Genomic DNA, 23,443 nt, shown 5'->3' on the forward strand with positions numbered 1-23,443 from the left:
GCAGAGAGGCATCTTAACGGTGTGTCTTTCTACAGAAATTAATTCTCCAATCTATAAGACTGTGTGAATGCACGGCCCTCCCTTATAAGATACTTTGGGAATGCAGAGGACAGCTGTGCGGCACACACAACACTGCTAGGAGGACCCGGAACCCAAATCAGTGACTCAGCTTCTCAGGGGACCACTTTCATGACTCCACTGTCACAGCTTGCTTTCCTTTATATCTCATGAGCTATTTCAGACAGTTCCAATTTCTGCTAAAACTAGACATGGTTTCTCCTATAAATTCAAAATGTGTCATCTTTCATTCCTAACAAATATTTATTGAAAACCTCATGTACAGTTTACTGCTATGTAGCAACAAAGGGACTAATACAGTTGAGAAAATAGACAATAAAATAAACGAGTGATGGTGCTTTGAAGAAAAACAAAGCAGAATAAGGACACAGTTATGCTGTGGCGGGGATAGTACGTTAGTCTATATGAGGGAGTAACATTTAAAGCATTGTTAATGAATTACCAAGCAATCATCTCACTTTACGTCCTGAAATAAAAGACGTTTTCGTTTTAACAAAAGAAAAACCTTAATTCCATTTATTCTATAAAATATAAAAGCATTTATCTTTAATTGACTTACTGAAAAGATTACCTTTTGCTGCAACTACATGTTTTTAAATATTCTTTTACCAGTAAAAATTCTCTTCCTTTTATCCATATTTTCTCACTTTTTTCCCCTTAATTATTACTTTGGCATGTTTGCACTCAAGAAGGGGTATTTAACTAATAAGCTATTAATACTTAAGGTGAAGAACTCTAATATGCAATTCTCTAAAACTGGGCACAAATTAGCATTCTAAAATGAGATTTTTATACCTTAAATGGCATAAATAATCTGGGAGAAAAGATGAAATAATAATATTTTGAAAGCAAAATTAAAACTATCAAGTATGCCTGGACTGTGTGGCTCAGTCCTTGATTGCTGACCTATGAACCAGGAGTCCGGGATCTGATTCCTGGTCAGGAGACATGCCCAGTTTTTGGCTCAATCCCCAGTGTGGGGTGTACAGGAGACAGCTAGTCAACATTTCTCTCTCATCCATGTTTCCATCTCTCTATCCGTCTCCATTCCTCTCTCTAAAGTCAATAAAATATATATATTTTTAACAAGTTATCGAAGTTCTGTGATACCCTTCCTCTAAAAATAATGCTAATGAATTGGCAATCTAACACCTTTATTTCTAGAAGAAATGTAGTTTCCCCTTTTTAAACAATCATATCAAATATACTAAATGAAAAAAGAATGTGTTCTAAATGTGAAAGAGAAGAAAATTTAATTAATTAAAATATAAGACAGGCTACAACTAACCAGATAGGCTACAAAAGATGAAGATTATACTATATTAATAATAAATACAGTACAAAGGATGAAGGAGGGGAGATTTTCAAAGGAAGATTTAGAAAACTCAAAACGTATTTCCAGTCAAACATGGCAGACTGAACCTTTGGCCTCCACTCCTTGAGATACTACTGAAAGGACAAAAAGAACCAGAGAAGAGACGGCAGGAATTAAGAGGCGCCACCATGCTGGAGAGTGGATGGAAGCGAGAAAGACTTCACCAGCCAGAGGATGCCGAGACCCACGCCCATAGGAACGGAAGCCAGCAACAACCCGCCTGTACAGAGAGCCCGAAAAGGCTCAGAAATGGGGAGTCCCAGGAATTTTTGAAGGTAGAAGTGGGAGGTGGACTAAAAACAGAACAACTGGTTGGAGAAACAAGTTCTAAACTCCTCTGCTAGGGAGTAAGACCCATGATTGCTTCTCACTAAGGCTGACCTCAAGGACACCCAGGCAGGGCTGAAGCCCCAGAAGGAAAACATGGGGATTGCGTGAAAGTGTCACCTGCAGCCTCTTCCCTTCAGCTTCCTGGCTGCTGGAAGCTTGCTGGCAGCGGAGCTGATGCCCAGGGAAACTGGAAGGTTCCTTCTGGAGCAACCATCTGATCCAAAGAAGCTGTTTGTGGTTACTGACCTTTGGTGGACCCCAATACAATGGTAAGTCCCTACCTAACCAACCTATGTAGAGGCCCACCCCATGAGCTCGGCCTTCCGAACCTCACTCTCAATAAGTGGACAGCCAGTAAGGAAGGGCCAATGCACAAGAGACAAGGAAAGACCAATAAAGTGAATTTTAAAAGGCCAGGGAGCAGGGAACTGGAGCACAACTGTCCAGAAACAATGCAGGGATCCCAAGAAAAAAAATTTAACTACTTGTCATCTTCAGGTAAGTATTACATCTATGGAGAAAAAACAGGCTATTTATAGAAAAGAAAATTCCAGAAAACAAGGAAGACCCGTGAAATAGAAACTATGTCAACTGAGATGTTAATCTGCAACAGATAAACACAGAAGAAAACTCCCATAATGTTAAGCAGACTGACACAAAGAAATGCAAAAGCAAACAAGATGCCAATCCAACTTCCATATGTCCCGGCAGGAAAGGCGGGTGCGGGGAGATACAGTGAAGAGAGAAGTGGAATGCCTCAAATTTACATGAGCCATGTTAAGAAACGGCAAATGAAAATTAACTTGGTTAATGAGTTGAGTGTGATGAAAATAAACATATGCTATATACTAGCAGAACAAGTGGATGACACAAAGAACTTCAGATTGGGAGGGGGGATGGATTCTCGGTGCTAGCTATGGTTCCTATAGTAGAGACTTCACATGCCAATAACCTGGGTGTGAGAAAAAGTGTGGGCAGGGATCTGAGTTCAGTTTTTGTATCTGTAACTTAAGATACTATTCACAATGTCTTCTAAAGTTCCTTCCAACTCTAAATTCTCTAAGTCTACCTAAGCCCTTCATGCAGCCTGTGCTTTTCAGGTAAATCAGATTTCGGAAACAGAAAAGTGAATGCAATTTAAATATATCTAGGGTTCGCTAGCAAGGCCTAGATCTGTAAATATTTAATAATGTATTTTATAAGGATTAAATAAATACTTTATGATATATGTTAAAAGCATCTGTATGCCCCCAAAACAGTGTCTGAGAATCATGAGTTCTGTGGTCTCGTTCCAGTTCTGTCATTAATAAGTCATGTGATCTTGAGCAAATACATAAACTGAGTCTCAGTTCCCACATCTGTGTAAGCAGGCTGAGAAAACCACCCTTAAGGTCCTTACTAGCTCTAAGCACCGTCTGATTCTGGACAAATGACTATGGGAAATGGGTGTTAAACAGGCCTCTTAACAAAATCGCTTCCCAACACAGGGTCCTGAAGCTGGTAAGGGGTGAGGAGAGTTACAGACAGGGACAGGATTAAATTGGAACTGCTTACCCTTCCATTTTTACAGATATAATCAAATAGCTCTCCTCCCGAGACATACTCCATCACCATGAAAATATCAGATGGTGTACTGATGACCTGGTACCTGGTGAGAGAAAACAGTATCTACCAGCATTAAAACATGTATATGCATGCATTCAATCAATACTTAGTAAGCACCTCCAATAGCCCAGGTACCCTGCTGGGAGCTGAGAAAACTGCGGGAAACGAAACTTTCCTGCCCTCCCGGGGTTCCTGTCCTACGAGCCGGGCGACAAACAGATCTAAATGAGCATGATCTCAGGTGGCACCGGCTCTGGAGAGAAATGAAGCGAACTGCGGGACCCTCTCTATGGAGGGTCACGGAAGGCCTCGCTGAGAAAGCAGTGTTTGAGCAGAGCCTGATGGAAGTGAGGGATGAAGGGTGCCACCGTCTCGGAAGGAGGGGAACCAGGTAGAGGGAGCAGCCAGTGCAAAGGCCCCCCGGGGGGAAGTCTGCCTGGCAAGCTCGAGGCTGGCGAGAAGGCTCGCAGAGTGAGCTGGGAGAGAGAGACGGGATGGGGTCACGGGGGTGAGCGGAAGCCCGAGGACACAGAGCCTTACAGGCCAGGATGGAGCTCTGGCTTTTACCCTAAGACGAAGGTTTCAAGCAGAGTGGTCGTGTGATCTGGCCTAGTCACAGGTGACCTGTGCAGCCGCGTGAAGAAGGAGCGCAGTAAAGATGGATGCAGGAGCTGCTGCAACAGACCAGGAGCGGGATGAGATGGAGGGGCTCCGCCCAGGCCGATGGCGATGAAGGAGCTGAGAAGGAAGCGATGGAATGGATGGGAGGAAGTGAAGGATGCCTCCAAAGCCCCTGCCGGGAGGACCGAGATGGTGGCTGTGGGAAGAGCACGTCTGGGAGAGTGACAGCGAGCTCGCGGGGAGTGATGTCACGTGCTTCTCGGACACCCACATGGCGATGGGGAGCAGCGGGCCTGAGGCTGGGAGAGGCCGCAGAGCGGGAGGTGATGTGGTCAGAGCGGGAGGTGATGTGGAGGTCAGAGCGGGAGGTGATGAGTATGGACAGTACTGAACACTGGGGCACCTCATCAAATGAGAAGCGGTGAGAGGGAAGCCAATTTGGAGTCAGCTAGTTCAGCACAAAAGTCTACGCAGCTTTAACGTACAGCCTGTAGAATAAAGCTGTAAATAAATGACCGAAAACCCCAATAACTGGCAACTGTAAAATGGCGGTCACGTTACTGCCTTTTCGCAACAGTGGGTTCCTGATACTCCATTATCTGTCCTTGGTTTTATCAGGCGGAGGCAGCATGGGGGAAACCCTATTTGCTGCATGTCTCTGGTGAGGTGACACGTGGAGATGTGGGGGCTAAGAGTTTGGACTAGCAAATTATTTCACTGCTGGTCCTGCAGCAAATAGGGCCTTGAACATCCTATCCGAAGGGCACTGATCAGAAGACAAGAAAGAATGAGAAAGGTAACTGCTGATAAGCACAAGGGGAATACAGGACACAGGTCTAAGTGACCTTGAAGGAGGCTAGATTAATGCCAGTACATGAACAGGAAGACGTTTCAAACCCCTCAAGAACAGACCAAAGAAATGTCAGTCATCTTTCTCGCTCAGTGTGTTAATTAGGTTAGCAACAATGATGAAAAAGTGACAGGAATATACTAGGAATATAAGCAGATCTTACAGTTTAATAATATGAGGATGCCGAAAAAGCTTGAGGTTCTGAATTTCTCTGCGGATTTTTCCTACCACATCGAGGCTTCGAATCTTCTGTCGGTTGAGTATCTTCACTGCGACTTTATGCCCAGTCAGTTCGTGCTTGCCAACTGCGGGAGGAACCATGGTACCTGGTTAGCGCCCGGCCTGACCAATGACACTCACACACATTCTAAGAGCACTGATCTTAGCAGACTCAGAAAATACGTGAGCAAGTTTAACTTCCTTCCATTCTGCCCGATTTGCTGTGAATGTCTGTGTGGGTGACTAAGTGGGAGAAAACATATGTGAATGACAACAGCAGTTCCTTCTAAGAAGGAAGGCTGGGAGGTGAGGGAAAGAGAAAGAAAAGAGACTTCCTTTCTGCACTTTTACATTCTCTTCATTTGTTTTTCACTTCATTAAACTATCAGACATTCAAATTGAACGTTTTTCTTTGGGTGTACCATTCTACAGGTTTTACCATGGGTAGAAACTGGTGTAGCCACCATCACAATCAGACACAGAACAGTTCACCATCCCAAAAAACTCCCCATGCTACAAACAAACTCCCCCTGTCGGTAACCCCCGGGGTCATTCAAAGTTTGGTTCCTGAGCATGCCGTATCTATTTCTAAAAATAAGGAAAAAGTTAAGTGATTATTTTGTAATTTTGAATGCAGTGCCCTGATATTCAATGGTGACAGAACTTAGACATTTTCGCAGAGGCAAAATCACCAAAAAGTCCACCCTTTCTCAAGAATCTAATGGAGAATATATAGTCCATCAAAATCAGCAGGGAAACCAACAAGATGGTATCCAATGTAGGAGAAATCTAAGGGTAACCCCGATAGAGTAATGACGCAGCCCTGGGTAACAGATCTGAAAGGCCCAGAGGAAACAAATCCAGACGGAGATGCTGCAGGGACCCAAGATGGTTATTTCTGTGGGGAGGAAAGAGAGAAAATTGTCTTCCGGGTTTAAAAGTATAGAATGTTGTACTGACGGATTTTACAGACATTTGAAGATGTGGGGGATTTAAACTTAGGTCCAAAGAGAACAAAGCAAATGGGGGGGGGGGGGGAATGAGTTAAAAACTCAAGGGAAATTAAAAGTAAGACAATACTGTCATAGTCCTGACTTACTAAAGAGTTTTTATGTACTCATAATTATGGAAACACCAAATACGGATTTTTAAAGATTATATAATTTTATTAGGAGAATGAAGGTATAGAGGAAAAGGTACAAGAGAACTCACACCCTCATCTACCATAATAGTCAACCAAAACAGCCTGTCCATAGAAAGTAAGAGAGTACTTATATGCATGCATATATCCACTGGATATATGCATGCATATAAGTACGTTTTTTTTTCAAATGGAGATTTGAAAAAAAAATAAAAATTAAGTACAAAAAGAAACAGATAGGAGTCCGAAGTGGAGATAGGGAATTCTATTTTATAAATACACCTCCAACCTCTATTGGACCTTTTAAAATATACATGTATTACTTTACCAAAAAAGATAAATAAATAAAGGTTAAATGAGGAATTTAGGGTTTTAGCTTTACAGGAGAAAAGGCTCTCCACTCAACTAGAAGAGTTAGACACCATCAGAGAGCTGTCCCTGAGGATCATGATCATCATCAGCTGAAAATCAAGGCTCGTGGTAACAGGAAATCCCTTTAAGTCATTTGTATTTGCTATGGTCTGGCTTATGTCTCCCCTAATTTTACATATGGAAGCCCTAAGGCCCAGGAAGACAGTCCTTGGAAACAGGGCCTCAGAGAGGTGGCGGCGTTGAAACAGACAACTCAGGTTGGCCCTCATCCCACCTGACCGCCCGGGCCCCTGTGAGCAGGGACTTGGACACAGACCCCAGGGCACACACAGGAAACCCTGTGAGCACAGGGGAGAAGGCAGCCCTCTGGGGGAGAGGCCTCAGAAGACACCAGACCTGCGGAAACCATGGCCGCTGTATCTCGTTATGACAGCCCTAGCAGATTAATACCATGGGATCTGGGATAAAGCTGAGCCTCACTATCCTTTAAAAAACCCCAAGAGCCCACCTATGGACCAGGAGGCCATGGTTCAATTCCCAGTCAGGGCACAGGCTGGGTTTCAGGCTCCATCCCCAGTAGGGGGCGTGCAGGAGGCAGCCGATCAATGACTCTTTCATTATTGATGTTCTCTCTTTCCCCGTCTCCCTTCCCCTCTGAAATCAGCTGTATACACATGTATAGAAGGTAGAGGGAGCCTGCTGGTGGGCTCAGCTGGTTGGAACGTCCTCTCGTCCTACACACCCAAAGGTTTCGGGTTTGATCCCTGATGGGCTCTTATGAGAAGGCAATCGTCAATGTTTCTCTCTCCCATCAATGTCTGTCTCTCTCTCCCTCTCTCTCTCTCTCTCTCTCTCTCTCTCTCTCTCTTTTTTGCTCCTTTCCTCTCTCTAAAATCAATGAAATATATCCTCGGGTGAGGATTAAAAAACAAGCCCACGAGGGCGAACCTCACAGATCACAGCCTCCTTCCCCACCAGGCTAACCCAGACAGTGAGTTCGGGCTCCCCGCCCCCAGAGGCCAGCAATCCGGAGGCCAGAACAATGGGACAGGCAGTCCTCCGTGTTCTGAAATGTTAAAGCGTTTGCTTAACCATCTTAATGAGTAATATGAAAGCCAAGGTCAGGTGATACAGATATTTCACAGGGAGGAAAACGCCCACCCAAGTTCACTTCCCTGTGCCCTGCCCTGTAACCTTCACAAACCCCACAGTGAATCCCTCCCGCCATGAGCCGCTGTGGACAGAGTACAGCCACCGTCACCAGAGGATGAGCACAGGACCAGGAGGCAAAGTGCCATTTTAGAATGACCACAATGCAAAGGAATCTCTAAATTTAACCGCCTTTATATAGCCCAGCTAATCCCCAACCACCCTGGCTGAGGAGTGACAGCAGCTCCGGGAAGAGGGCCCCGGACATGCTTCCACCGAAACCTCAGGAAAACAGGCCTGAGGTGCGGGAGGAAGAGGCCGACAGGCACGGCTGACATGAGCTCTGGCTCTCAGCAGGTTTTCTTTTGTTCACCAGTACCCGAGTCTCATGTCTCAGCAAAAACTCCCCAAACCCCGCACCCTGGCTGCCCAGGAAGCTGGCCCAGTGACCACAGCTGACACAGATGGACACAGCACAGCACTGGGAATACCGGCGGCGGAGAGCTGGAAAGGATGTTAAACAGAATCCGCCCAAGTCTGACCTTATCACAAGTCAACCAGTCTCTTCTCCCACCACCCCTGCTCAATGTAGTTTCAACCCCGAGTCATTTTAAGAAAGCAACTGGGTTCATCCAAAAGCCCACACTTAATCTTCGGTCATTAAACAAGGCGCTGCAAGAGGAGATCAGAAGCGTTCTCAAACTCATTCTGTTATCGGCACGCACTACGCGTCCACGCATGCCAGCCGATGCCGCCGGGCAAAGTCCTGACCCACAGCGACCTGGCTCCGGGGACCGCCCTGGCCTCTGGAGACAGCCAAAGTAACGACAGGGTAAAGAAATAAATAGAATAAAGCAATCACAGCGCAAACAATAAAAGGGGGCGGTGCACATGAAGATCACCCAAGAAATTGACAAATATTAACCATTTCAGAGAGATAGTTAAGAGAATGCAGAAGTTACGAAATAAGAGCAGAGCAAGACGACTCTTTCAACAGAAGTATCCATTGTGAAAGCATGTATGCTGTAGCAGAAATGTGACGGAAACATTTATGTAGCACACGCCAGGAAATAAGAAAGAAATTAGCAATAATGAGAGGGATGGGACTAGGGAACCAAGTAAAATTCAACTCATGAGTGATTGGGGAGTAGCGTATCATTGCACCTGTTAATTTCATTGGAAGCAAATCTCGGTGAAAAGCGTTTTAAATTAAGAGGGTTGCAGAAACCGGTTTGGCTCAATGGATAGAGCGTTGGCTTGGGGACTGAAAGGTCCCGGGTTCGATTCTGGGCAAGGGCATGTACCTTGGTTGCGGGAATATCCCCAGTAGGGGGTGTGCAAGAGGCAGCTGATCGATGACTCTCTCTCATCGATGTTTCTAACTCTCTATCTCTCTCCCTTCTTCTCTGTACAAAATCAATAAAGTATATTTAAAAAATAAATAAATAAAATAAAATAAAAATAAAATTAAGAGGGTTTGCTGCATGCACTACACCAAGGCCCCGGCACTCCCTGAGAACGACAGGAAGCCTGGCTCCGGCACAGAAGAGCCCAGAGGCAAACAACCAGGTTCCTCTGGCTGCAGCTCAAATCCGATTCTATTTTTAAAAATATAAATCCAGTTAATATGTAAAGCAATTTCGGCAGACAATTTACTAGCTCATATTCATGATGTCCCCACTCTGTGCCCGGACATACTGACTCACCAAAAAGCTGGAAGGAAATGACACAGCTAGTGGCTTGCAAAGTCAAAACATGACCCCAGGTGTGTCTCAAAATGCTGTGCTTTTTGCAAAAATGATACATCAAAAGTGATAGATTTAAAAAATAATAATCCTCAAATGGACATTACTTGGCATAATAATACAAATATAAATATCCTTTTTATAAAACACAAATAGAAGAAATTAAGATATCAGAGGGATCCTTATAGTCTAATAGTTTTAAAAAGAATAGACTGAGTAATAATTATCCTAAACATCCATTTGTTCATTTAAGAAACAGTTCATGAATGCCTACAACTACTACATGCTAGCCACTGCTACTGTGACAGTTTCCCGGATGAGAAAGTGAACTCAATCTAACAAAAACCTGCCCTACGTCAATGTCAATGTTTTAAGACAAGAAGCCAAGAAGATACTTCATTTGTTCTGTCACACCAATTTAAAAGTCATTTAAAAAAATTAGGGCATTATTAAGGACAAAAGAAGAGCATAAAACTATAGGCACAAAGAGTAAGTATAATGGCAGGTGTAGGGGATTACATAGTATTCCTCCTCCCCAAATTCAAGTCCACGGGGAACCTCAGAAAGTAATCTTCCTGGGAAACAGAGTCTTTGCAGATGTAATTAGTGCACTCTAGATCTAGTGTCCGGTGTCCTTATAAGAGAAGGAGGGACCCAGAAAGAAACCACACACCGACACACACGTACAGGCGGTGGCCACGTGAGGACCAAGGCAGCGACTGTGGTCTTGCTGCCGAGGAAGACCAGCAGCCACCAGAGCTGGAGGAGGCAAGGGACAGGACCCCCTCTCCCCCCACCTACCCACCCCTGCTTTGAAAAGGGCTGTGGCCGACCTCCGCTTGCTCCTGGGCTCCTGGCCTCCGGAATGTGAGGAATACCTGGCTTATACCTTTGTTGTCTTAAGCTGCAGGGTTTGTGGCACTTTGTCACTACAGCCCTAGGAAACTGGTACAGTAAGTTTATCAGTTTATCAGTCAATTTTTGAAAATGATATTCACCAATATCATGAACAAGCTAGCAGAAGTCATCTCTTTGAAAACAGGCTTTCTGAACCACTGCACATGCTTATGTTCTCTTAAATGGAGCGCATGTACATGATTAGGAACCAGAGAGACGGTCAGCATGTGAGCACATCAGCCACTCCCTGTGCCCTCACAGGGACATGCGTAGGAGTTACTTGGCCAGAGAGGACTTTTTCCCCCCATCACCTTTTATCCCCTCTTTGCCCTGTACCACCTCCCCCCCTTCTCCCCCTGCACTCACCACCCTGTTGTCCATGTCCATAAGCTCTCTCTCCATTTTTCTCAGTCCCTCCATAGCCCTCAACACCCCCCAACCAGAGCTGTCTGCCTGCTCTCTATCTACAAGTCTGTCTCTATTTGGCTTGGTAGTTCAGTTTGTTCATTAGATTCCACATCTGAGTGAGGTCATATGGTGTTGTCTTCCTCTGACTGGCTTGTTTCACTTAGCACAATGTGCTCCAGTCCCTCCGTGCTGTCTAAAGCACAGGCCTTCTTACTCCTAGACTATATGTCCCAGCTCCTGAGGCTCTCTGCTTTTTAAAGACCTGTCTCATCCTTCACGGACTATCAAGAGCCTGCTCTCACAGCCCCCTTCCAATGCTCTAATTAAGGGATTCTAATTTCCTATGGGCTAGAAAAATGATAAAACTAAAATCAGCATAATAGACGTTATAAAGTATGTTCTGTAACACACTAGGTCTGGAGACCCTCCACAGAAAAAAGATTTCATATCTAGGAAGTCTATTCTCCCTTTTTCAAAACTCACTCCGGGCAGGCAGCTCAGGTGGTTAGAGCACCATCTTGATATGCCAAGGTTGCCGGTTCAGTCTCTGGTCAGGGCACAGGCAAGAAGCAACCAATAAATGCACAAATACGTAGAACAACAAATCGGTGTTTCTCTTTCCCTCCCGCCCTCTCTCTCTCTAAAATCAATCAATAAATCTATTTTTTTAAATCAGATGTTCTCATATGATTAAAAAAAGAAAGAAACTCACTATGCATATTAAAATGCAAAGGCTCTGAAAAGCCCTATAGTAAAGAAAGCTGTTAAAAATGTTTAACCTGCCAAAGCCGGTTTGGCTCAGTGGATAGAGCGTCGGTCTGCGGACTGAAAGGTCCCAGGTTCAATTCCGGTCAAGGGCATGTACATTGGTTGCAGGCACATCCCCAGTAGGGGATGTGCAAGAGGCAGCTGGTCGATGTTTCTCTCATCGACGTTTCTGGCTCTCTATCTCTCTCCCTTCCTCCTCTCTGTGAAATATCAATAAAATATATATATATATTTTTTAAAAAGTGTTTAACCTGACATTTCCCAGTCTTAACTGGACATAGGTTTTTTCCTTCCGAGGTTTTCAAATAATGCCCCAAGACTCTAAAATATCTCCTCTACCAGAGAAGGCAGTGTCCTCTCTAACCATTCTTTTCCTCCCAGCAAACCTTGGCAAGTTAAGGCCATCAGATGACTACCTGTGTGTTTTCCTTACATATAGGAACAGAAGTATTTGCCTTGAACCCAATTACCAAAACACTTCAATATTAGAATGTCAGTGGCCTAATACTTCTAAAACTATAGTGTCCTATGGCTTAGGAAGCACACATTGTCACATTTAGCCTCACAAGAAACCTAATTTCCTCAAAAGTAGTCTCAAGATTCTCCACTGACTCAGCTCAGTTGCTTAACTGCTGCTCCATAATCGATTAATGTCATCCAGGGGCCTTGTCACGTAGCAGTACTAAGAGATATATCCCCCTTCCGAAGCTCAAAATTCCCCTCTTCAGACTCTCGCCGTTTTGCAGTAGTGCTAAGGTGCTGCTTTTGAACAAAATGGAAGATTTGCACACCACTCGCAGCAAAGGTTACCAGAATCCGCATCCTCCGCACAGAACAGATTAGTCAACTAAATGTGAGCTAACAGCCTGTTCTTGTGCTCTAACGGAACTCTAACTGAGGGCCATTGCAACAAATGCTCTTCTACTCAGGTATGTAATCCAGAAGCGAAACAGGATCATACTTCGAAAAGAGGATTTTATAATAAATAGCAAAGAGATACCACCCACAGTTAGAAATATCTACTGAAGATATTCTAATCACCTAACGATTTCAACTCCACTCTAAAATTAAAAGAATAAAAATCTCACTTCTAAAATAATTATAAAAAAAATAAAAATCCTGTAGAGGGGTTTATCTTTAAAAGCTATAGGTGGAAATTTGAGAAAGCTACCTTTATTTTTTTAATGCTCACCGAAGGATATGTTCATTGACTTGAGAGAGAGAGAGAAAGGGAGAGGGAGAAACACTGATGTGAGAAACATTGATTAGTTGCCTCCCATATGTGCCCCAACCTCGAACCTGAAACTTTCTTGGTGTATGGATGACGTTCTAACCAACTGAGCCACCCAGCCAGAGTAAGAAAGCTACCTTTTAATAAAACACTTAAAACATCCCAAAAGGCATACCAAACATCCAGTCTCACCCACCACTAGCTTAAGCAGTAAAACAGTACAAGCGAAGTCCAGCATGACTCATCACAGATCTTTCTCTTTCCTCTCTCCCCAGAGATAACCACTATTTTGAATGTGGTGTTTGTTGTGCCCACAAGTATGAATCCATAGACAATATAGAAGCATTGTCTTTCTATGTTTACCTTGCAAATTTAATGTTGTATAATCTTTTGAACACACAATACCTACAGCACACAATTCAAAAGTACGAAAGGATACACAGCGAAATGTTCCCTACTACTTAGTTCCCCTCCCCTGAACAACTAATGTAACAATTTCATGTGCATCTTTAAAGAGATACTTTACACATAAGCAAATACTTGTCCTGCGTTTTAGGTATATACTAGAGGCCCGGTGCAGGAAATTCTTGCACGGAGGAGGGGTTTCCCTCAGCTCAGCCTGCACTCACTCCAATTGGGGACCCTTTGGGACAGGGATCAGGCCTAAACCAACAGTCGGACATCCCTCTCGAAATCTGGGACCACTGGCTCCTAACTGCTCACCTGCCTGCCAGCCTGATCACCCCCAACTGTCCTCCCCTGCCAGCCTGATCACACCCAACTGCCCTCCCCTGCCAGCCTGATCACCCCCAACTGCCCTCCCCTGCCGGCCTGATTGCCCCTAACTACCCTGCCCTGCCGGCCTGATCTCGCCCCCAACTACCCGCCTCTACTGGCCAATTTGGTTCAGTTTCTATGCCAGTCAGTCAGTATCAGAAGCTCTCCCTCATAGGCAGCCATTGGCTCCCCACAGCACCAGGTTTGGTTCCGACTGGTCAGTTCCTATGCCAATGTCAGAAGCCCTGCCTTGTAGGCAGCCATTGGCTCCCCCATAGCACCCACATTTGGATCTGATTGGTCAATGTCTATGTCTGTCAACATCAGAAGCTCCACCTCCTAGGCAGCAATTGGTTCTTCATAGCACCTACATTTGGTTCTGATTGGTCAGGTCCTATGCCAGTCAGTATCAAAAGCTCTACCTCCTATGCTGAAACTGGTTTGGTTCAGTGGATAGAGCATCCTTCTGTAGACTGAAAGGACCCAAGTTTGATTCTGGTCAAGGGCATGTACATTGGTTGCAGGCACATCCCCATAGGGGGGTGTGCAGGAGGCAGCTAGTCGATGTTTCTCTCTCATTGATGTTTCTAGCTCTGTATCTCTCCCCCTTTCCTCTCTGTAAAAAAAAAAAAATCAATAAAAAAAATACATATTTTTTTAAATTTTTTTTTAAAGCTCTATCTTCTAGACAGCCATTGGTTCTTACAGCCCCCACATTTGGTTCTGATTAGTCAGTTTTTTTGACAGTCAGCATCAATAGCTCCACCTCCTAGACAGTCATTGGTTCTTCACAGCACCCACGTTTGGTTCTGATTGGTTGGTTCCTATGTCAGTCAGCATCTCCAGACCTATCTCTGGGCCTGATCAGAGAGGTGGGGCTTAAGAGCAGTCCCTGTGGAGGTCGGGAGAAAGAAAAGCCTGGCCGATGGCGAAGCTCAGAAAGAAAGGAGAGAAAGAGAGAGGCAAGTACTGATCAACAGCTGCCACTGAGACTGCGGATCAGACCCTGCCTCTCTCTCTGGGTCTCAGCCCCCGGGGCAGTCAGCGCTGGGTCACCAGGCTGCATCTGGGTAGTCATTGCTGGGTCGTCCCAGCAACCCAGCACTGACTGAAGGACTCCTGGGTTGGTCAACCTCCGGTTGTGATGGGTCGTTACAACCCTGGCCTTTTATATATTAGACTAGAGGCCCAGTGCACAAACTCCTGCATGGGTGGGGTTTGGCTGGCCAGCCCCGATGATGGCCAGCGGGGCTGATCGGGGGCAGGGCCGGCTGGGGGGAAGGGCCATGGGAGGTAGGCCAGCCAGCCCCGGCTCTGATCAGGGCAATTGGCTGGTCACAGTAGGCATCATAGGGACATAGCAAGTGCTCGTTCTGGTCATTCTGGTGTTCCGGTCACTGGCTTTTTATATATATAAATGGTAGGTATATTATAAACATTGTTCTACTATCCCCTTATTTTTCCTCTTAAAACTACACCTTGAAAATTGTTCCCTAAATTGCATATAGTCTCTTGCTTTTATTTTTTTTCTTCCATGTTTGCAAGGCATATCACCGTGTGGATAAACCATAACTTGTCCTATTAGAACTTACTTCCAATATTTTACATTTACAAACAATATGGCAATAAATAACTCATTATTTCACATACGAGTGCAACTATAGGATAAATTTCTAGAAGTTAATTTTAAATTTTATATAAATAACATGAGTGTACATATCCTTCTACTTCTGCTTCAGTGACCTATCCTATATAATAAAGAGCTAATATGCAAATGGTTGTCACGCCCTCGCACTCTTGCACTGGGGCAGGGGGACCTGAGACGGTGCCCCCTGCCCCGGAGGCAGGGGACCTGAGGCCACACCCCCCGCCCAAGGGCCAAGGGCCCTGAGGTTGCGTCCCTCCACCCAATGGGACTTGATGGGGTACCTGAGGCTGTGCGCCCCCAACCAGCGCTGGGCCAGGGGACCTAAGGCTGTGCCCCTTGCCCTGAAGGGCTTGATGTGGTTGAGACCAGCAGAGTCTGGATTGTGCGTGATTTTGAGGCACACATGGGTGGACTTGACTCTGGGTCCCATGGTGCGCCCCAGACTCTGATAGGAGGGAGATTTTCATATACATTTTACTAATTTTCTTTCCTCCCTGACACTTCTATTATAGAGAACAGACAAATAGCAATATTAAAATATTTCCTCTAATTAATTCCCTTTTAATGTGCATGAATTTCGTGCACTAGGCCACTGTTACGTATTTGTGATTCATCCATGATAGATAGCTCTAGTTCATAGGTAAGATTTTTTACTTAAAGAAATGTTTAAATAACTTCTACTATTATTCATCCACAAAGAGAACAGTCACCTATTAACCTGAAATTGTAGTTTTATGTAGAAATACTTGCCAACTTAATAGATTCTATGTATAAACAACTCATTTGCCAAAGACACACCCAGACCACTAAACAGGAAGCCTTCTCTTGGAAAACTAACAAAAGCTGCCAGTTTAATTACTGCAATAGTCACATGACTCTTTGTTCATTCATGCTGTTATAATTATTCTACCTGGGAGGGAAGGGGAGTGGACCAACAAGGGAGAGGAGACTAATATCTTGGACTAACACCTTCACAACCAGGAAAAAAAGAAAAACCTTGGAAGTAATACAAGTTAATTCAAGCATATTTCCAAATTAACCCTGTTGTCTGTTTAAATTTTCCCCTCAAAATGTTACCATTAGCTTTTTTCCTTGTATTAGGAAACAAAATAATCACTATAAATTTACAGTCCCCTCCTTCCCGAAAATTAAATTCCATCTAAGCATGGAATATGATATTGGGTTAAATTTACCAATGTGTTAACTAACTTTCAAAGCTCTATCTACTCCAAATTGTCTCCATTAGATAATAGGTTTCCCAAAAAATTGTATATACTTTGAATGATTATAAATCAGGGTTTATTAACATACTGTTCATTTTCAAAATTTAAAAGAATCTACAGAAATGACTGTGTAAACATTTTTGGGGACACCCTACATATGGCTAATATTATTCCTAAGAATTCTTGCCAAATTAAAGCTAGTTTAAGTTACCAGCATCACCTCTATAGTAGCTATTTTGGCCTGCCCACTGAGCAGCTATATCCCACTTTCTCCCAATACCCACTTCTGTGTAGCTATCTCCCTGTTCCCTCATATTATCCAAGTACTTCCTAAGATTCCCCTACACACACACACACACACACACACACACACCCAAGAGTGGCCATATCCCTCCGAGGGTAATTCCATCTCCCTGGCTAGTGCCTACTTAGGAACACAGCGGAAGCCAGTTGGCACCAGGAATTCCTAGCCTGAGGGACTGGATGAGCCAACGGGATTCGTGACAGGTACGCTAGCACTTCCTCTGGAGAGAGCACTACAGGAAGAGATGTTCTTGGCTCAGTTGAGTTGGATTTTCCATTACTTGGGGTAAAAAGCATCCCAACTGTTTAACAACTTAAAAATGTACTGGCTGAGCCCTGCCAGGTGGCTCAGTTGGCTGGAACGCTGTCATGGGCTCGATGCCAGGTCAGGGTACGTACCTAGGTTGTGGGTTCGGTCCCCATTGGGGCCCCTACGGAAGGCAACTGACGAATGTTTCTCACTCCAGTGTTTGTTTTTCTTTCTCTCACTTTCACACTCTCACTCTCTCCCATCCTCTCCCTATAAAATCAGTAAACAAGTCCTCTGGTGGTGATTTTTAAAAAATGCACTGGTTGACGATTCTCACCAACATCCACTTAATGCATTTATGAGCAAACTGAACCATAGCTATGAAACCTATGTTCCCCTGGCTAATAGAGGCCTTTCCATATTTGGTGACGTTGTTGACTTTTGTGATGCTGTCGACTTTGACAGTGTGAGGCGCATGTGGAGGAGTGAAAATTAAGCAACAGCAGTCACTGTTGCTCATGGCACACAACCACATCACAGAGCAAATCCAGGACACAAAAAATGTCCTCTTGCTTTCCTATCTGCCATGCCAAAAGCCTCCTAGCAAATTGAGGGGGGAGGGGGGAGGGGGGGGAGGGGGGGGGAGGGAGAGGGAGAGGGAGAGAGGAGACAGACAGACACACCTGACTGCTCATGTCTACATTAGGAGAAGGACGAGCATCCTAACCGGAGCAGAACGGTGGGGGAGGTGAGGACATCGCTATTGTCATCGCTGCTTGGGGGTCATCAATGAGCATTCCTGAGCAACACTTGTAAATGAAAGGTGGCTTGCAATTGCTAGCATGTACAGAGACAGCACAGCCAAAATAAACAGATAATTCCAAGGGCACAGAACGGCCTCACTGACCTAGCACAGACCCACCCTGCGGGGTGTTATCGCCCTACCCTGGCATTTGCCTCTTCCTTTCTTACATTGCTGGCCTTGCTGAGTCTCCTAAGAAGGTTTGGGCAGCGGGTTCCCTGCGGGCTACACAGCACCGTTCCAGTCCTATGACTCAGAAAGGGCAAGAGAAGGGCGGGTCCTCCTCTTCCATCCCTAGGCAAAATCAGAAAATGTGCATTGAGCTCCGGAGGCGCAGACTCAGGTTCGTTCATTCACTGTACAGACTTTTCAAAAACATTTCTTTCTTTATGCGCAAGTCATACACTATTATTTGTCCAAAGTCCATTAACGAATTAGGTACGTTCCCTACTTTTTTCCTCTGGAATTCCTCATTAACACAGTCAAATGTCTGAATGTAAAAGAAGAAGAAGAAAAAGAAAGAAATTAGGCCTCATAAAGTTTGCAAATTAAACTTCTTGTGCCAGAACGGGAGGGCTGGAGAGCACGTTTCTATTCCCAGGCCGCTGTATTGAAACACTTGGGCAAGAGAGTCCACATTTTCATTGGAAAGCATGTTGTCTGATGATGCACACTAAACTGTGTATTAACATGTCAGTATCCCCGTGGAAGTAACTGGAAAGGAGGTGCAGGCACGGACCGGTCAGTTCTATCTGGCCGCCACCCCCGCCCTGCCGCCCGGCTTTGGCACGGAGACTGCACCCCGGTCCTGGGAGCCCAGGGGGCACGGAGTCCGCATCCGAACAGAGACCGCGGCGCATGGCAACGGCAGGGCCAGGTCACCTTCCTCCAGCGCCGCCGAGAACCGGGGCATCGTCTCCGACCAGGCGGCCTTTCTGATTGTGTGTTTCAATTCCGTGATCCACACACACACACACACACACACACACACACACACACCCGCCCCGCCCCGCCCCGGGGAGCCGCCGGCCAGAGCAGGTGGGACGCCGGCCTGGGAGGGGACGGAGCTGCGGACAATGCCCGGGTGCCCGCGGCGCGATGGGCTGGCCCGGAGCCCGGCGATGGGCGCCTCCCGGGCCCGCGCCCCCCGCGCCGCCGCCCCCCACGCGCCCGGCCGCGCCGCCGTCGCCATGGCGACCGCCCCCGCCCCGCCCGCCCCGCCGCCGCCGCCGCCGCCGCAGCCCCGCCGCCCGGACCGGGACGGAGCGCGGAGCCCGCAGGCGGGGACGGCGGCGGCGGGGATGCAGGGGGCCCGGAGCCCGGCGCCCGGCGCCGCCCGGCCCGGCCTCACCTTTCACTTTGCCGAAGGTGCCCACGCCCAGCGTGTCCCCCAGGATGTAGTGGCCGATCTTCACCCTCCCGTCGTGCTTCTGCTTCTCGGCCGTCGCCATCTTCCTCCAGGAACTGAGCCTGCGCATGGCGCCGGAGGGGGCGGAGGGGGCGGGCGGCCGGGCGGACGGGGAGGTGGGACGCGGGAGGGAGCCCGCCGCCGCCGCCGCCGCCGCGCAGCGCACCCGCCGAGGCCCCGCCGCCGCCGGCGCAGGCGCTCCCCCTGGCGGCCGCCCGCGCCCCCGCCCGCCCGCCCACCTGCGCGCGGAGGGCGCCGGCCGCCGGGCAGCGCGGACTCTCCCGGGTCACCCCCTCCCGCCGAGCCTCCCGATCCCCTCCCGCCGATCCCCTCCCGCCGATCCCCTCCCGCCGACCCCTCCCGCTGAGCCTCCCGATCTCTCCCCCCGATCCCCTCCCGCCGATCCCCCTCCCGCCGACCCCCTCCCGCTGAGCCTCCCGATCCTCTCCCGCCGATCCCCTCCCGCCGATCCCCCTCCCGCCGATCCCCTCCCGCTGAGCCTCCCGATCCCCTCCCGCCGATCCCCCTCCCGCCGATCCCCTCCCCGCCGATCCCTCCCGCTGAGCCTCCCTCCCGCCGAGCCTCCCGATCCCCCTCCCGCCTGATCCCCTTCCGCCGATCCCCTCCCGCCGATCCCTCCCGCCGATCCCCTCCCGCTGAGCCTCCCGATTCCCCCTCCCGCCGATCCCCTCCAGCCTAGCCTCCCGATCCCCTCCGCCGATCCCCCTCCCGCTGACCCCCTCCCGCCGATCCCCTCCGCCGATCCCCTCCCGCTGAGCCTCCCGATCCCCCTCCCGCCGATCCCCCTCCCGCAGCGGCGCCCCCTCTCCCGGGCCGCCCCCTCCCCCGATTCCCCTTCCGCAGCGGCGCCCCGAACGGCGGCGGCGGGGCCCGCGGACCCGGGCGAGCGCCCGAAGCGCACCCCGCGGCGGCTCGGAGCGCGGTCTGAGCCGAAACGCGCTTGGGACGCCGGCCGGCCGCTGTCTGCTAACCTTGCCGTCCCCTGCGCGGGTGGAACCCCGAACCCCCCGGGACTGGTCCCTTGCTGCTCGGATGGAGTTGCTCAACCCCCACCCCCGCCGCCCGGCTGGACTCGGAGCCAATGCGTTGCGTTTGGGCACCGCGACGGCCCGAGTGGCGTGCGGGTCGGCCTCCCCCTGCCTGGACCCTCTCCGGGGACCCCCTCCTGGGAGCCAGCTCCGCGGGGAGGGCGGCCTGCGGAGGTGGGGGACCCTGTGTGTGCCAGGCCCGGTGTGACCCAGGCACCCCGAGGCGCAGGCATAGATGTTTTAGATTTAGATCATCCGTAAAATGCAGACTGGCACCGACCTGGAAACAAGGCTGAGGGTTGCGTGCATCAGATCAGTGGACAGTTTGTTTTCAGTTAGTAGCAATGACCAGCATTTAAAATATGCTGTCTTAGAACATTGTCTCACCATCTTTAACCAAACAATGGTTCGCACGTTTTAGTGTGAAACAGCTGTGGCGTTAGGACTTCATGGCTGCCTGGTCCAGGGGGCTTCCATGCCCCTGCGCTCCTGCCAGCGCCCTGCAGGGACCAGGGAGCCGTGGCCTGGGCCTCGCCACAGCCTGGGGGCTTGGTTCTTCATGTCCAGCCGCTTTCTGTGTCGCCTTCCCCAGAGGGATGTTCCTGAGAATTGAGGAGCATGTGCTTTTTTTAATCCAAGCGTCTTTATTACATCTTTTCCCCAACTTGGAGTCTTTTTGTGCTTTTTGTTCTGGTCACACTGTGCAGGTTATGAGGGTCCCACCATGTTTTCATGATGTGCAGATGAAGGATTAGACACTTTTTCTGGAATTCTTGGCTTGGTAACTGTATGACAGATCAGAAGAGATATTCCACTTTTTGGTCACAGTGGGTAGTCTGCCCGGAGGCCTCAACTACTGAGTGCAAAATCCTGGTGCCTGTCCTCTTTGGAGGTGCCAACAGGAAGCGGAACAGAGGGACGGACAAATGTAGACTGTTTCCTATACAAATGGGGTCATGCCCAGGGGAAGTGGAACGTGTATATTTATTTTTAATAAACACTTTATTTGTAAAAATACAATGTTAAGTGTATTTATTAATTTTCTCCAGCATGGGCAAAATCAAGTGTAAAAAACGACACTGTTTATATGATCCCAGTTTTGCAGTGTCATAGCGTTTGGGCCAGTGTCAGTGGGCAACATGGAAATAATATTTAAAAAGTAAAAGACTAAAAATGTCTTCTTCCAGTGAAAGTTACCAAACTGTCCTGATATTCCTGTGCTCCTTGTTTATGAGGTGGAAGCGGCACGCACCAAGCAGGTAGCACAGGGCCAGCAAAAGCCTCTGCGCTTAGAATCCCATCAGCTGAGCGGAGAACAGTTACAGCTAGCCTTGGAGGTCACCGGTTCCTGCTTTATGACAGACTGCTCATATTATATTTTGAAGGGCCAAAACGTTGGGAAATCTTTGATTACTGAGATATTGGGGGGCGGGGCAGTGGTTACTGTTGTGACTTTTGCTGATTTCTTCACCTTCATTGGTTTGCCTTTTTTGGATCGCCACAAAGCAAAAAGACCTCTCCAGCTTCTCTTAGAGAAAATAAACACTTTCATCTCCCCACCCCCAAAATAGTATCTTAAATTATTTTGAATGTGAATCATGTGTAGAATTTAGCCCAGCACGTTTCTGTTATTTCTCTAAAAGAAAAAAAAACAAAAAACCACATTACCTCAGCTGTGTACAGTGCCAACTAAGCCACAGAGCATCTTACAAGGAAACAAACCGAAGCTGGATTTTGCAAACCCACCGCCAGTCTCTTCTTGAAACTATGAAGACCCAGTTAAGAAAGTAAGGGGGGAAAGAGAGCCATATGTAATACTTTCAACAATGAGAATTATTTTTTAAGTATGTTACAAAATTACAGGGGGGGAAAGAAAGTAATACAAACTTATTTTTAGTGAAACATCAGTTTGCTTCCTCTTGGGTGTTGTTTTAAAATATGTTTTTGTTTATTTTAGAGAGAGAGGGAGAGAGTGATAGAACATCAGTGCATGCCCCTGGCTGGAGCTGAGCCCTGAAATCCAAAATCCAGGCATGTACACTGACTGGGAATCCAACCAGCAACCTTTCGATCAATCCACTGAGTCACACTGGCGAGGCCCTTTGGTGTTATTTTGGACTATAATTCTATTTAATAAGTATTTATTTAATGCCACTATGAACTCAAAAGCCTTGTTGGAGAAATTAAACCTAAAATCATAGATCAAGTCATTGCATTGATTAGAAGTCATCCTGTCCAGACTCCTAGAGTCTGTAAAAGCAGCTTTTACTGCAGTTTTATTATATTTGCTTGTCCCATTGAAAACTGAATCCAATTTACAGGTCCTAAGAAATAAGCCTTATTTACTTTTCTCTTTCCTTCATTCCTTAAAAAAAAAAAAAAAAAAAAAAAAAAAAAAAGTCGCATTTTCTTCCACTCTCTTCCTTCCCTTCTGCCATTGACCCCAAACCTTGGCTCTCCTTTTCCTCAGGCATCTGATAACCGGCCGACAGGGTGGGTAGCTAGGGAATGAGGGCCGTGGGCCGTGCTCTGGAGGAGCTCCTGATCTCAGGTGGCAGTCCTCTGAATCCCCTCCCCCCAGAACATATAATACTCTGTGCAGCATCTTCTGGTGGGGAGGCAGAGATAAGGTAGGCTGTGGCTTCTACCCTGTCTGGAGACCATCGGCTGTAACTCTGCCCCTAGCAAAGCAAAGCAAATTGGAATGTAAGTGGGCAGGAGCGACACTAGGAAAGTAACCTTAAGTCCACTCTGGTTTAAGGGAAGGGAAAATGGGAATTGTTTCCAGTGCTTTGCTTTTATTCGTGTAAGTTATAGTTCATGTCAACACGGGCGGAGACCTGGGGTGTCAGCAGGCCTTGTCAGCTGCTCCCTGTGTAACCCTTCGGAGGTATAGGGAGCTGAGCGCTCAGCCTTTTTTTTTTTAAATATATTTTATTAATTTTTTACAGAGAGGAAGAGAGAGGGATAGAGTTAGAAACACTGATGAGAGAGAATCATCAATCAGCTGTCTCTTCCACACCCCCCACTGGGGACGTGCCCAACACCAAGGCACATGCCCCTGACGGGAATCGAACCCGGGACCCTTCAGTCCGCAGGCTGATGCTCTATCCACTGAGCCAAACCAGTTTCGGCCTCAGCCTTTCCTTAAGGCCGTCAGTGTTAGTGCACCTGACACTGTCAGGTGGACATTA

At 47.4% G+C, this 23,443-nt stretch overlaps 1 protein-coding gene and 1 long non-coding RNA gene across 4 annotated transcripts in view; one reads left to right on the top strand and one right to left on the bottom strand.

Moving 5' to 3' along the window:
• The window catches only part of PRKAA1 (protein kinase AMP-activated catalytic subunit alpha 1), a 31,108-nt gene extending 11,697 nt beyond the window's left edge, over positions 1 to 19,411 (bottom strand). Inside the window, exons 1-4 of one of the 3 annotated variants that reach the window (XM_036411167.2) lie at positions 19,144 to 19,278; positions 17,963 to 18,086; positions 5,023 to 5,164; positions 3,338 to 3,431 (exon numbers count right to left, since the gene is read on the bottom strand). In XM_036411167.2, coding sequence (XP_036267060.1) covers positions 3,338 to 3,397 — 60 coding nt within the window. In that variant the 5' untranslated portion in view covers positions 3,398 to 3,431; positions 5,023 to 5,164; positions 17,963 to 18,086; positions 19,144 to 19,278. Of the gene's footprint in view, positions 1 to 3,337; positions 3,432 to 5,022; positions 5,165 to 17,962; positions 18,087 to 19,143 lie in introns of all 3 variants that reach the window. The other 2 variants (XM_036411166.2, XM_036411168.2) reach the window with 2 other exon arrangements.
• On the top strand, positions 1,951 to 6,103 carry LOC118703872. The gene is made up of 2 exons (XR_004983171.1): positions 1,951 to 2,052; positions 5,794 to 6,103. It is a non-coding gene; the product is annotated as an uncharacterized LOC118703872 (long non-coding RNA).
• Positions 19,412 to 23,443: the final 4,032 nt, after the last annotated feature.

This window comes from Pipistrellus kuhlii, unplaced genomic scaffold (genome assembly GCF_014108245.1).
Source record: "Pipistrellus kuhlii isolate mPipKuh1 unplaced genomic scaffold, mPipKuh1.p scaffold_m20_p_4, whole genome shotgun sequence".
Classification (NCBI taxonomy): Eukaryota; Metazoa; Chordata; class Mammalia; order Chiroptera; family Vespertilionidae; genus Pipistrellus; species Pipistrellus kuhlii.